At 39.6% G+C, this 14325-nt stretch overlaps 1 protein-coding gene across 6 annotated transcripts in view; it reads left to right on the top strand.

Moving 5' to 3' along the window:
* Positions 1-14325, top strand: part of MTUS1 (microtubule associated scaffold protein 1) — a 115302-nt gene that overhangs the window by 81762 nt on the left and 19215 nt on the right. For all 6 annotated transcript variants that reach the window (XM_077302110.1, XM_077302111.1, XM_077302108.1 and 3 more), the window contains one exon: positions 3479-3696. In XM_077302110.1, coding sequence (XP_077158225.1) covers positions 3479-3696 — 218 coding nt within the window. The remainder of the gene's footprint in view (positions 1-3478; positions 3697-14325) is intronic.

The following is a 14325-nucleotide window of genomic DNA, read 5'->3' as shown; positions in this document are numbered from 1 at the left end:
AGTCTTCAAGCAAATAATAGAAGACACCGAAAGACAAATGGACATACCAAGTGCTCCATCCTTTCTCTCATTGCTTGCTATGAGATATACGGTAAAATCATCAATAAATATAGAAGAGCCTTTACATTAGCAAGATGCTCAGTCATGCCTACAGCACTTCTGGAGGGCAGATACAAAAGAACTGCAATCTCAGAGATTGTTGCCCTTTGTATTCCGCAGCCCGTAGCAAGCTTATTCATCCCCTCTTAGGTTGGATGCCATTTCAAACAGAAGCAGATGGGACCAAAGAATTACTCCTGGATGAAAAGCAAGTTACATTCCAGACAATGAAATTCCATACCCACATGATTCAAGCCCGCCAGAAGGATATAAAATATTTACAATTATAATCACCTGTCCTTTTAATTACTTACAGTACATTGAAAATGTTTATTTTTTATTGCCTAAAATTTTTAAAGCGTTATCATGTTTAATCTCTGCATTCTGGCCTGTGACCTTATACATAAAATTGACTTGACTAGCTGTTCCAATTGGTTTTGCTTTTGTGATGGTTGGGGGTTCCTTTATAAATAGTAATTTATGACAATGTAATAGTCCAGATACCAACTTATACCTGGTTATTGCTCAATAAATACTTCAATAAAATGGCATCTGTTAGAAGAGCAATACTAAAGTACTCAGTGGAGATAAGGTGCTCAGTTCTTTGTATGAAGAGCTGTACCACATATTCTTAACTCACAGTTCACAATAGAGGTCTGGTTTCCGGCTCAGTCTTCGCTTGTTTTAGAATCAAGTAGGAGCTCCTGTCTTCTAGAATTACCATAGTAGCTTGGTGGCAAGGCCATAGGAATGCAGTATCTTTTGGTGTCCCAGTTGAAATTATTTCTGGAACTAATTCCAGTCACTCTATCAAGGACTAATTCACCAATGTCACATGCTGTCCTTTTGGTACTATGGCTAATACACAATGTTCTTTGACACAATGGACACATGAGGCAGTTCTAAGGCAGGTTGCATATTAAAGATGAACATAAATTCAGTGTTGTGGGCAGGGGTGTTCTACAGGGTTGCTAGCTTCCAAGTGGGACCTCTCACTATTACAACTTGCCTCCAGACAATAGATATAAATTCCCCAGGAGAAAAAAACACATTGTCTTCTTATTAGAAACTTATGTACATACATATAGTAGAATCCTTGTTTGCTCACTGTAACAGGGCTAGTGGAACACATCAAATGGTCAATCTGGAGGATGGGCTCCATGACCCTGGACCCTGCAATGGTTCTTCCCTTTCTCCACCCTCCCCAGGCTTCACTCCCAAAAATCTCCAGACATCTCTAGTACACAAATTCTGTTAATTTATCCTTGTTCTGTTACTACTTCAACATTTCCATCTGTGCAAAGAACTGTGAATGCTTGAGAAATAATTGAAAAGATGGTGAAGGAGGAGATGATTAAGATTTATTTTCTTGGTTTTGCTTTTATTCAGAAATAAGTCTTGTCATGCATCTTCCATATGCTTCTTTCTGTAGCCTTTTGTGAACTAGGCTGTTTCTGCAAAAGATTGTTCCAAAGTAAATAAATCTGGATTCTAAGGTTCCGTAATATTTTTTGTTGCTTTTTGGCACAGATATATGATTTACTGTTTGAGAATATGCAACATTTTATTCTCCATCTGCATCTGGATGTGATATGATTTGTTCCGTTTTTATCTGCGTTGGTAGGGACAGTTTTATATGCATTTGATAACTAAATCTTCCAAGATGATTTGGAATTCATGGAGAACTTGGAACATTCTTCAGAACGAGCAGCTCAAATTTTAAAGTAGCTCAAAGGTACCCAGGATTAGCCACTTAAAAAACAGAGAGATTCATTTATAGTGATGGGTTTATTGGTTATCAGCCAAGTTAACACTGCCTAATCTAGCACTGAGAAGGGAAATGTATTGGTGAGTTTGAGGTGGCCTGTGGTGCTTGTGTCGCTTAATCGTTTGTTTACGAATACAGCACTAGTCCTAGGGTATCCAAAGATGAACTGGGTTTTCATATAGCTAATATATTTCTGAGGGTGGATTATATACTTATCACAAGCTTTTGTTCATCCTCCCTTGTCCATAAATTATATATAGTCCCTTTACAAGTATTTAATTATATATAATTTTTATTATTAACGGAAAGCAGCATACTATATTCTAAGGTTTATTCTTGCCCTGAGAGCTCAAATGAAAGGGTTTTTTTTTTGTCAAATCTGATGAGCTGACATAGGACCTTCTCTCTCAAGCTATTTCTTTGGTAGATGATACATGTTTCATGAGTAGTCAACAGTATATAGCGAAGAAACTTTACAAGTAAGGATGTGGCATTACATTGCTCTTTGTAAAATTTGGGAGGCATCTGTCTGAAACTTTGAAACAGTCCTTTCATGCTTGTGATCTGGCAATGTTGCTTGATAAACCAGTGTTGGAAATTCATCCTTGGAGAACTAGGACAATGTGAGTATGTCTGACTACAAAAATCAAATTTAAGAACAGAAAACCAGTGAAGATTTCTGCAATTGACATTGCAACTGCTTGTGTGTCCTGTTTTTATATGACTAGCCTATTTAAATAAATGACAGACAGGTGATGATGATGCTATTCGTTCAGTCGTGTCCAACCCTCGGCGATTCTATAGGAAAGTCTTTGCCATGCACCCATGTCTCTGACTGCTTCTTTAGTTGGTTCATGGTCATCCCTGTATCGACAGACAGGTACTGAATACCTTATGGCTGAATTGCTAACATTTACAAGTGTTATCCTTAGGACAGCTATGACACCAGAATTTCAGGAATGAACCATGTAACCTTTCTGACTCCATCTTAGTAATTACCTTTTCACATCTCATCTTAAAATGGTTAAGCAATTTATTGTTCAATTGATGATTTGAGAAGCCCTTTAATTTCAACATTAGTATTGCAATACGCAGCTTCAGTAACTGCAGCAGGAATCTAACAACAAACAATTGGCTAAATCTTAAGTATGCTCACTTGTTTGTTATACAAATGTCAATTTAAATTATGCCAATTTAAATACAATTCATTCAAAGTGGATTATGCTGCTTATTGCATTCAAAACTGCAACATCAGAATAATTAGTATACACTAGAAAAGAATCTCAATGCTGTTGATAACTGTACTGAAATGGAAAAAGTATATGAGGATAGGAGTAGCTGCTATCATGGAATTAATGGATAAACTTCAACTCACTGACCATAAAATCCTGGTGAAAATCCAATGCTTCATTGAAAGCCAGTCTAGCAAACAAATAAAATAGTTTTCATAGTTAGAAGTTATTTGTAGTAATATGCTGCTTGCCTCTTTAAAAAAAACATTGTTCATTGAAAAGCAGTGTGGACAATGGATGACTTGATATGATTCTTACTTATTTGTAGGTTCGGAGTTCACATAATAAAAATGGTGTTTTTTCCCCTTTGTTTTTGCAGTTGACAAAGGAAAGCAGAGGAATCCTAAGAACTCATGCATACAAACCCGCAGTTCTACTGAAGTGCATTCTACAGAAACAAAAACACACGACTTGACGCAATACAAAAAAAAATGTGAACACCAAAGTGGAATTATCCAACAACTGAAGAAATGCTTGGCAAGCAGTAACAGGAAATTTGAAGCATTAACTCTAGTGATCCAACACTTACAGTCTGAGGTAAAATTACTCTGGTACTTTAAATGTTCTTTAATTTCATTGTTTTTCTGCGCACTTCCATCTGTTAAAACTAAACAGCTGAAAAATTTCCACATGCCGAGGGAAACATTTGCATGTTTAGAGCCATTTGTGCAGAAAATGAAAATATAAATCTGTGTTCAGAAAGTGTTTTGGCAAACACTCCTTGGTTTGCAGAGAAAAGGTGCCAAACTGAGAAACTGCAATAATTGAAACTGCTCAAAAAGTGACCAGCTTGGGCTCTTCCACTCTAAAGAGTGATTCTGTGTTTAAATAATGACGGGTCTTCCAGTGTAGATGTTAATTTCTGTGTTGCATATAATGGAGGGAGAAGAGTGGGGAGGATGTGTGAGGTTAAGGATGACTGCTGTCTTGTACTGTGTGGGAGAAGATAGTAAAATACTGGAGGAAGGTCTGAACAGATCTCCCGATCAGCTTCTGTCTCTTTCACTGCAAGGTCCACCATGGTATAGAGGGCACACTTTTTGTCCCAGTGGGAATCCAAAATGGCTTACATCATCTCCACCCTTCTGTTTCATCCATACAACAATCCTGTGAGGTAGTGAGCTTCTATGTCAGGAATGAGGATTGGAAGCAAGGAGGTATGGTTCCCAGTGCATTAAATATGTGTTAAAAGGCACTCACATGTCAAGGTCCCTCACAGTATAGTATCAAATGACTAAATGGTTGACTGTTGAACATAAGGAGAATATAGCAATACCTGCTGAAAGCAGAAATCAGAGTTACCAAGTTTTTCCATTTGAACACTTTTTCAGTTCAGTTCAGATCTGATGATATTGATAATCCACTGTTTGTGAATTTTGAATGCACTGAGAGGAGCTATTAACAATAAATCCAACAACCTAGAAATCTAAGAGATAGTGACAGCATGGAAAAATACTGAGAAGCCCTTCAGACCCCTAAGAAGAGGGAGTCCCTGATTGATGGCATGATGCCAATGACACCCTCCGGAATTCTCCGATGATTTAGGCCATTTCCATGCTATTTGCCCCAGATTTGATGCTCTTGAGTGGCAAGTTTCTTTTCTTGGTTCCCCATAGCACTGCCATGCATTACCTCCTATGGTTTTCCCAGCTTTCCTCTCAGTCTTTCTAGAAACTGCATTTGCTTCAGAGTTTGAGAAAAGCTGTAACAAAAGGCTGAGTGGCCACTGTGTGGGCAAGACGGTTCTCAGATTTGCCCAGGCCCATTCCCTCCTCCACCATGGCAGCTGTTTTCCCCACAGTAGCCATTTCCTCCCCCACCACTAGGGGGCACTTTTGATCTTCTAACGGGCCATTGAGCATCATATTGCTATAATAGCATGATATGTGTAACTCTCTCTGAGTTACTATTTTTCATTTTTTAAAAATGTACAGTAACTTTTTGGAGGGAGGTATACATAGAGAAAGGCATATTTCTACAAAAGGGGTAAAAAAGGGATTATGGTCTTTTAAGTTAAAAATGAAAGATATGAATTCAGAGAGCCTGCTCTCAGTGTTCTGTCTTAAGGGAGAGTACTCAACTCTTATGAGTCTGGAAGAATTTTGTCCTTAGGCTTTCTCTTTTGTAAATGAATGAAGGATGAATTTCTGTTTTTCTGCATATCTGGAGAGTCTCTTGAGTACGTAGACATGCACACTTGGTTGTATTCGTGGCTTGGCTCCGTGGCTTTTATCATGGCACAGGGAGGCGGACATTTTATCATTATTTAATATTCAAGGAGAACTTTATGGATGAGAGCGTAGAGATCAGAATTGCTTTTGATTGTTTCAGGCAAAAGAGGAAAGCAGTAGAGTGAAAAGCCGCTTCAGAAGCAGTTGTAAAACCTGTATCTGTAGTGCAGTGAAAAATTACGGTCCTTAGTGGTATAAAGTATATAATCTACATCAGCTATTTTTAGATGTTAATTATTGTTAATTTTGGGATATGCCTGGTCTAACTGGACACCTAATGCTATGAAATGAAGTTAATAAGTACCCTAAAGGTCAGATTTAATATAAAAGACATAAGGAAGTAAGCGCTGAATCATTCAGAGTCTGTCTCTCTTTGAAATAAAAAAATGGCCCTTTCTGAGCTGCTTGGTTCATTGCCCATGGTTGTCCCACACATTTTTCTAGGCCCTTTCTTTCCCCCTTATATTAGTCCCAACATCTTTTTACATACTGCATCCTCTTGATAAATTTCTAACCCGAGCTTTATTTCCGTAATGGGAGTGTCCTCGCACGATGAACAGATTTTCCTGTATTTTCAAACCATTTATATCAGGGGTAGTCAAACTGCGGCCCTCCAGATATCTACAATTCCCATGAGCCCCTTGCTGACAGGGGCTCATGGGAATTGTAGTCCATGGACATCTGGAGGGCCGCAGTTTGACTACCCCTGATTTAGATGTTCTGCTCAGTTTTGTGTGCTGTTGGTCTAGTGCTCTCTCTATGATCCTTGTTTCTCTTGCTTGTTATACATGAGTCATTGCCCCTAACAGTTATGTACCCATGATGCTTTCCTTGATAAGTGAGCATATTGCTGTTGCTCATCCAGTTTCCCATATATGAAATGGAAATTGCTTTGTTCCTTACTGCTTGTGACAAACTGTAAATCACCGTGTAAAGCATTGAAGCTTAGAAGTGATGCTTTTGAGAGTTTAAATTAAAGGTGTTGTTTTTCCCAGTGAATTCTGTGCGTTGGTGAGAAAGTACCCTAAAGCCAAATTTCATGACATTCATTAAAGGCAGGGGCTTGGTTGGCCATTGCAGCCATCGGTGGGTCAATGGCTTTGGGAGCCATTCCAAAGGGCTGCTCCATGCCAGGTCAAAAAGAGGCATGGGATCAAGATGGAGATATGGAGAAGGAGAGCACACCACAATAAGAAATGCATCGGTTTGGCCCACCCTGTCTTCCAACAGTTAAGGATGGGGATACACCTTCCTGGCCCTACTGGAGCAAGGGATGGGAGAGGCCTGCTCATCCTTGCTTCATCTGGCTGGACAAGCTGTCTGCTTCTCTTTTGTAGGACTGAGGGTGTGGCCAAAGTGGGCCATTACACCCCCATGCATTTTCCCCAATTAAAAAAAGTCTTTGTGAAGTAATGTACGAACAACCCATCTGGGCTATTGGAGGATTCAAGAAAAATGAAAGAAGGATGTTGAAGACAGGGATTTTCAGTGCAGTTCCCACTGTGATTACTACCCTGTTGGTAGGGTGACATCAAAGCGAGGGCCATTAAGCTTCACTTGGAAGGCATAGTGGAAGTCTTTATTATGGCAAAATGTGAATATTTGTATCTTCTGTTTTGTTTTTTCTTTGTGGAGAGTTTGTTAATAGTTTTGTTGTTTTCTAGATATGCTCTTTTCATTAATACAAGCAAAAACCACCTAATACCTTTTATCAGGACAATTTAAGAAGTGGCAAAACAGAATGCCGTCTTTTCAGTTGTCCAAAATGATCCTCAGGCAGGATGTTTTTAAAAATCACATGGGCAGATGTCACGTTTCAGGCTGTGCTCTGAGGACTTTGTCTTGCTAGCAGTCTCATGTGAATTTCAAAGCAGGTATGCAGATCGTAAATGGTGCTGGTGACAGATTCTTGTTTCTTCCTAGAGGGCCAAAGTTGCAGGCTGAACATGCCTTGAAACATTCTTCCTTCCCTTTCAAAAATTCTAGCCTCGTGAATAGTACTCAAAAGTTTGTTATTTGGTTGGTGTAAAAAAGCCATTTGGTGGCCTCTGATTTTGGGCTTCGCTTTGGACCAATGGTTGTCCAGTTGTGTCGCTTTTCTCCAGTAATGGGGTTCAAAATTGTTGGCCATTTCAGCTCTCCAGTGTGCTACTTGAAGTTTAAAAATCAATTGGTTTTAATTGTGTTTATTTTGCAACTGCACCTTGTGCCATATTAGAAGGGAATGTGATTAAACTGGGGGAAAGTCTCAATCTGTAGCTTTGAAAATATGAAATGTTTGGCATGTTGCCTCTGTGACCTCTAAGTAAACTACGGCTCTTCAAGACAAATTACTTGCAGCTATTAATTCTTAACATGTCTCATTGATCTCTTAATGCCTAACATGTTCCAGCTTTAGCAGTTTTTCCTTATTTATACCTAAGAGGTTACAATTTGACAGGAAAAACTCATTTAGCACTGTGCCTTTTAAATGAAAACTTGGCATACGTTTAGCAGTGCTTTTTCATATTTTGGCGTATGAGAAGAAAGGTATTTCAGTTGGCAGGATATATAAGGTTCAAAGGCTTGTTAGACATGCTGAAGATTAAAATTGTGAGTGTGTCTATGAAAATTTAATCTTCATTATGTCTAACAGGGATATGCATTTTAAGAACTTCTCTAATTTAAAATCAGAGTGGTTTGTGTTCCCCCTTGGTTGGGGGACCCCAGTTTAGTTAGTCAAAATAACTCATCCTTCTGTTTAATCTTCATTTATCTTGTTAGAACAGGGGTGGGCAAACTGTGTCTCTTCGAGTGTCCATGGGCTACAATTCCCATGAGCTGCTGACAGCATGGGAATTGTAGTCCATGGACATCTGGAGAGCCACAGTTTGGCTACCTGTGGTGTAGACTACTATGTAGGCTAAGCTATAAACTCATATTTTTCTATTACTGTCAAAGATATAAAGTGTTACCCACATCTCAGTGACTGAAAGCAACTTCTATCTAGTGTAGGAGAAAGTGTAGGAGAAATTGCTATATAATTTGGATCTGTACCAGAGTGAACAGTGTTCTGAGGGCTCAAAATAAATCATAGAGTCATAGAGTTGGAAGTGGCTACACAGGCCAGTCCACCCCCTGCTCAATGCAGGTTCAGCCTTAAAGCATCCATGAAAAGCCATGAATATGGTCTTCTAGTATTAGTACTATTCTGTTAATGGCACAGAGCACCAGAAATACTCAGTAGACACATTTCATTTTTAATACTGCTAGTTTTGCCACATGACATGTTAAAGAGCTGGCTGGAAATAAAAGGAAAATATAGACTTTCCTCTTCAATTTGTTATCCAGGGCTGAGTTCTGCGTATGGCACTGAATGAATTGATTTAAGATAGAGAATATTCTGTACCTGATTTAAATGGCCAGAAGCAAGAGAACAAAGTATAAATCAAGTTCCCCATAGTGCTTTTGGGTTCTCTTTCCCTGAGCAAAGATTTATACTCCTTAGTTACAATAAAAATATTTTATGTTGTAAATAATAACACAGCATAAAATAATACTATCCAGGTTTAATATAATATAAACATTTGAATGTAAGAGCCAGATGCATTTTTGCATCATAGAATTAGGTGCGTAGAAGGGGGCAGGAACATTTTTGAAGTTAAAGGACTTAATTTTGATTTTCTGTACCTATAGAAAGGCAGCAGTGAAATTCATGTATTTAAAGACAAAAAATGTCTTGACCTTTCCAAAGGAAGAATAGCCTGAGGAAAGTGTAATCTATCCTTTTGAGCTTCCGAGGAGGGCAGTATATAAATGTGAAAAATAAACAAACAAACTATTTTTTAAAAAAAGAAATCTTTAATTTCCATTTATTTTCTATTGAACAGCGAGGCAATGGCTTTGTGAGCTTATATATTCAAGCCCTAGTTAAGCAATTATTCCTGAAAATTTGTGCTCTGATAGCACATGTCCTTTTATATTATTTTGGTAACACTTGATTTTTTAAAAAACGAATGAGGAAAATACATATGTGACTGGCTGCAAATATATGTATTTATTTAAAATATTCTGCTCTGCCCTAACAATTATTTTCAAAGTGTTTAACTATATACAATCTGAAATAATCAAATTAAGATTGCCAGTTTCCACTTGGCCATTGATGGGAAATGGGAGGGGGTAGGGTTGATCTAGGTAGGAATATTCCTGGAGATTTGGGGGTGGTGCATGGGGAGGGGAGAGACATAAGTGGAGTAGAGTCTACCCTCCAAAACACCCATTTTATCCTGGGTAATTTATCTGTGTAGTCTGGAGAGAAAATGTAATTCCAGGGGATCCCCAGACCCCACCTGGAGACTGTCGTCCCTAATCAAATACAGTATTAAAAGAAGACAACATAACTGAGCAGTTAAAAACTATTGAACTATTAAAAGCAACACTGGAGATATAATTAAATACATTTTCATTTTTTAAATTCTTTTTGCTAGAAGTGTGAATGTAGACTGTGGCTTCATTTATAATCCAGGTTACATCTGGATTAAAGGTACACCTAATATGACTGAATCTTACTTTATTTCAGCTCCAAAATGCTATTTTAAAAATCCTGTTTATATCCATGCTTTACAGAAGTAAGCATTAAAATTACCATTAGAAACTAGTGGGCTTCTCTACTATGAAGTGGCTAATTTGTTGTGGGAAAAGTTAGCTTTCATACTTTACCTTCACCATATTATATGTTTATTAACTACTTTAATAACTCATCTAGTCCCACAAATTACAAGAGGTTCCCCCCCCTCTAAAATGCATGAGTACTGTTCTACTAACTATCAAGTAATAGAACTATTTGTTCATTTTACTTCACTAGGATGTAGTCTGTAATTTATTCATGTATAATATAGGAGAATTCTGGCACAGGTAGGAAAATCCATTTCCTGCAAATTTTATCACTATCTGGCAGTTTTAAATGGCAACCTTCTCATTCATTATCGAACGCACTTTATTTAGGAATTTACTTGGACTAGAAGCTTTGATGAGATTAATTAAATTTAGTGCATAGTAGATGTAATTTATAGTTCTACTCATTCACATTGTCATTTAAAATGACATCATAAAATATAGCTGGAAACTTTGGCTGTTCAGAGCTCACCAAAAATTATGCATATTTTATTTTCCCCTTTAAAAAAAAAAAAAAAAAAAAGAATGTTTCATATACTTTAAAACATGGAAGAAGTAGGAGATATTATATTGACAAGAATTTGTACTCCCTGGAAACTGAAGAAAACAATAGTTTCAGAAGGTGAGCTGGATGGGATCATATTCCTGTTGAGTTCCTTCCCCTCTTCAGACTCTGTCCTTCCCAGTCTGTACCCCAGAGCTCCATACATTTGTTAGGAAGCGTTAACAACCCTTCCCAAAAAGTCTCCATCTTTGGTAGGCTGGAAAAGCCTTCTCCTGCTTGCTCCTGGCCATGGGATTTTCCATTGCTTGATTTTCTCCCTCCCTCCCTAATGAGAATCATAGTGACTTTTACAAATCACTTTTACAAAGACTAAAATATGGCTGCTGCACAACAGGTCCAATAACCCAGTGGTCCCCAACCTTTTTCGGGCCGGGGACCGGGGGGGAGAGGGAGGCGCAGGCACTGGCACACCAGCGGGTGCAAACACACAGGCATGCTGGCGCCTCCCCCCTCGCGGCGTGGCCCGTTACCGAGGGCTCCACGGCCCAGTACCGGTCCAAGGATGGGGGGTTGGATACGTCATTTCCTTCTATAGAAGTGAATGAAGTGCAAGAGTTGCATTAGAGACTAGGTTTTTAGTCCAATGAATGGGGGAAAAGAATTCAGTTCTAGTTATTTTTAATCTAACAGGAGCAGTTTGTGTTTGATGCTAAAGTCAATAAGCTTGCAGCAGGCTACACAGATTCCTAAATATCGAGGGAACTTCTGGGGTGGAAAGATTTGTTCAATAGTTTTTGCAAAGATATATGAAGTGTTATTGGTTACCAATAGGGTTGCCAGCTCTGGGTTGGGAAATACCTGTAGATTTGGGGGGTGGAGCTTGCAGAAGGCAGGGTTTGGGGAGGGGAGGGACCTCAGCAGGACATCATGCCATAGTCAGCCCTCCAGAGTGGCCATTTTCTCCAGGAGAACTGATCTCGGTAGTCGGGAGATCAGCTGTATTAATGGTAGATCTGCAAGTGCTACTTGTTGCTGAAGGAGGGAAGGGTTTTCTCTCTTATTTACATATTTTCTCTTTTTGCTGCCAGGATGAGAGCAAAGCTGTACTAAGCATACTATCCTCCTCCTGTACTATGCATAAACTATATCTATCAGCAGCTTTGAATACTGTGGCTGATGCTTTCTTTTTCTTATAGAGATGGAAGATGCCAGTAGATAGTGGTGGAGAAACCATCACACCAGCCAGTGCTGGACAGAAATTGTAGCACTTGATGCTTTTATTCATGTACTCTTCAAGAAGTACAAATGTTTTCAAATCTAGTAATTTCCCTCCTATTCCTTTGTTGTGTACTTTCAGCATCAAGGCTATATTACTGAACCAAAACAAGCGGCAGGTTCGATAACTGTTTTCTTGCCCCTGTGAAACTCGATCCTCCTTTTCAGTGATTTCTCTTTTCCGTGGCTGAAAGGTGCAAAACCAGTTATACATGGATAGGCGTGGGGAGGACTGGCTGAAGCAACATGGTCATTGCTCCAGTGCATTCAAATGCCAGTTGCCTTCTGCACTGCATTACTTTCAAATGGATTAGCATTTTGGTGCATACTCCTGATGCAAGGGAGCATTGGCCCATTGGCAGTGCTCTTATGACTATTCCCAGCAGATCAGGAAATAGTGACAGCAAACTGGAAAGGAGGGATAAGCAATGGAATGAAGGCTAGGTGTGGGCTGAAAACATTTTCTGCACATTTTCTATCTCCACTGTCAGCCATCAGTAGCCTCTTTCCCTGTAGAAACACAAGCTGAAGAATAAATAAATAAGAATAGGAAATAGGCATTAGGAAACCTGCAGGTTATTCCTTTTGCTACCTGTTATGATGAGCCCAGCTTCAGACTGAGCATTTCATTGATCTGAAAGACTTGGCAAATCCTTCACTTTACTGGAACTCGCTGAGTTTGCATTTTATAAATTAATTTTTATCTCCACCTGCCTGCTTTTATTACATGTTTGCACCATTACATTTATCAAGCTTAAATGCACCGGCTACAGTGGTGTGAAGTTGGTACGGTTGCCAATCCCCAGGTGGTGGCTGGAGAGCTTCCTGTATTACAACTGATCTCCAGGTGAAAGAGATCAGTTCCTCTGGAAAAAATGGCTGAAGGTGAAACAGAGACTTCCTATTTCACTGCCGCTCTGATACCACATTTCCACTCAGAAAAACAAAAGCAATTTGTCAGACTTTGAGTTCAGGCTCAAGTTTCAAAGTCCATTGTCCAGCAGAGGATTACAGGCTAATTCTGGGATTGTATTTGCTGTAGCAGTTAACTATCAACACTTGTTTCTGTCCAGTGTAGACTTGAAGAGGGCCTCTTGTGGCGCAGAGTGGTAAGGCAGCAGACATGCAGTCTGAAAGCTCTGCCCATGAGGCTGGGAGTTCAATCCCAGCAGCCGGCTCAAGGTTGACTCAGGTGTCCATCCTTCTGAGGTCGGTAAAACTGGGGGGTAAACGGTAATGACTGGGGAAGGCACTGGCAAACCACTCCGTATTGAGTCTGCCATGAAAACGCTAGAGGGTGTCACCTCAAGGGTCAGACATGACCCGGTGCTTGCACAGGGGATACCTTTACCTTTACCTTACTTCATTTTAAGAGTCATGCTGGATCAAGCCAGTGTTCCTTCAAGTCCCCCATCCAGCCACTAGACTGTGGATGGTCAAAATAGGGCATAGAGGAAAAGGTTTTTTTCTAATGCTGGTCTCCTGGCACTGATATTCAGAGGTTAACGGCCTCTAGATGTGGAGGTTGTGCTCGTCATTCTGGCTGATCCCCTTTTAAAGCAATCCATGCTGCTGGCTGTTGATATGTCAACTGGCAGTGAATGCCACAATTTAATTGCTTGTTGACTAAAGAAGTACTCCCTGTGTGTATCCTGAAACTATTACACATCAATTTCCTTGGGGTCCCCCCCAGTTCAAATATTATGAGATGGGGGGGAAAGTTTTCAGTCCTCCTTCTCGTATGTTTCGTGTGTGTCAAATCTTGTGAACTATTAGAACATCGCATTCAAATTCACTAGCATAACTTGCCCAAAAATATTGTTATTTCCCCTCAGCCATATTTTGATTGAGATCTAGCATATTTGCTGCTAAACAGATATAGACTTTGACTTCAGAAGTGTTATTGGCTCTGTGTAGCATCTTGAGCATATATGTCGGGCTGCCAGACTCCAGGTGGCGCCTGGAAATTGCTAAGAATTAAAATTAACCTCTGGATTACAGTGTGAACCCCATGGGAGTATATCCCACTGAGGCCCCTCCTTCCGCCAGCCCCAGACTCCACTGCCAAATGGCCAGAAATTTCCCAACCTGGAGTCAGCAACCCTTTGTATATGAGACATGTAGATTAGACTTGTATCTGAAATTATTCCCTATATATATTGGCCCTTAGGTGCCTGAGAAGAGAGCAGCTCAACTCCTACATACATCTCTGTTCTACCTGGCAAATGATGCCATAGGTACTAAGATGTAACTTTTTATCTGGTACCCTCAGCTTCTATTTTACATGGCTAAAATATTTGCATTAGTCTCCTTTCTTTAGCTTAGACATCCAAGAATGTGGCTGGGTACACAGTGATTGCCTCATGTTTTGCATATCAATCTTGACGACCCTCAAGGACATTTAATTTAACAATACGGCATTTTACCACCCTATTAGGGTGCTACTGCACCCCCTCTCCAAGAACATTGCCTTAATTGTTTCTCTAACTTTGGGTTGATGGG

The sequence above is a fragment of the Paroedura picta genome, chromosome 10, assembly GCF_049243985.1.
Source record: "Paroedura picta isolate Pp20150507F chromosome 10, Ppicta_v3.0, whole genome shotgun sequence".
In the NCBI taxonomy this organism is placed as follows: domain Eukaryota; kingdom Metazoa; phylum Chordata; class Lepidosauria; order Squamata; family Gekkonidae; genus Paroedura; species Paroedura picta.
This window is presented reverse-complemented; position numbering and strand designations above follow the sequence as displayed.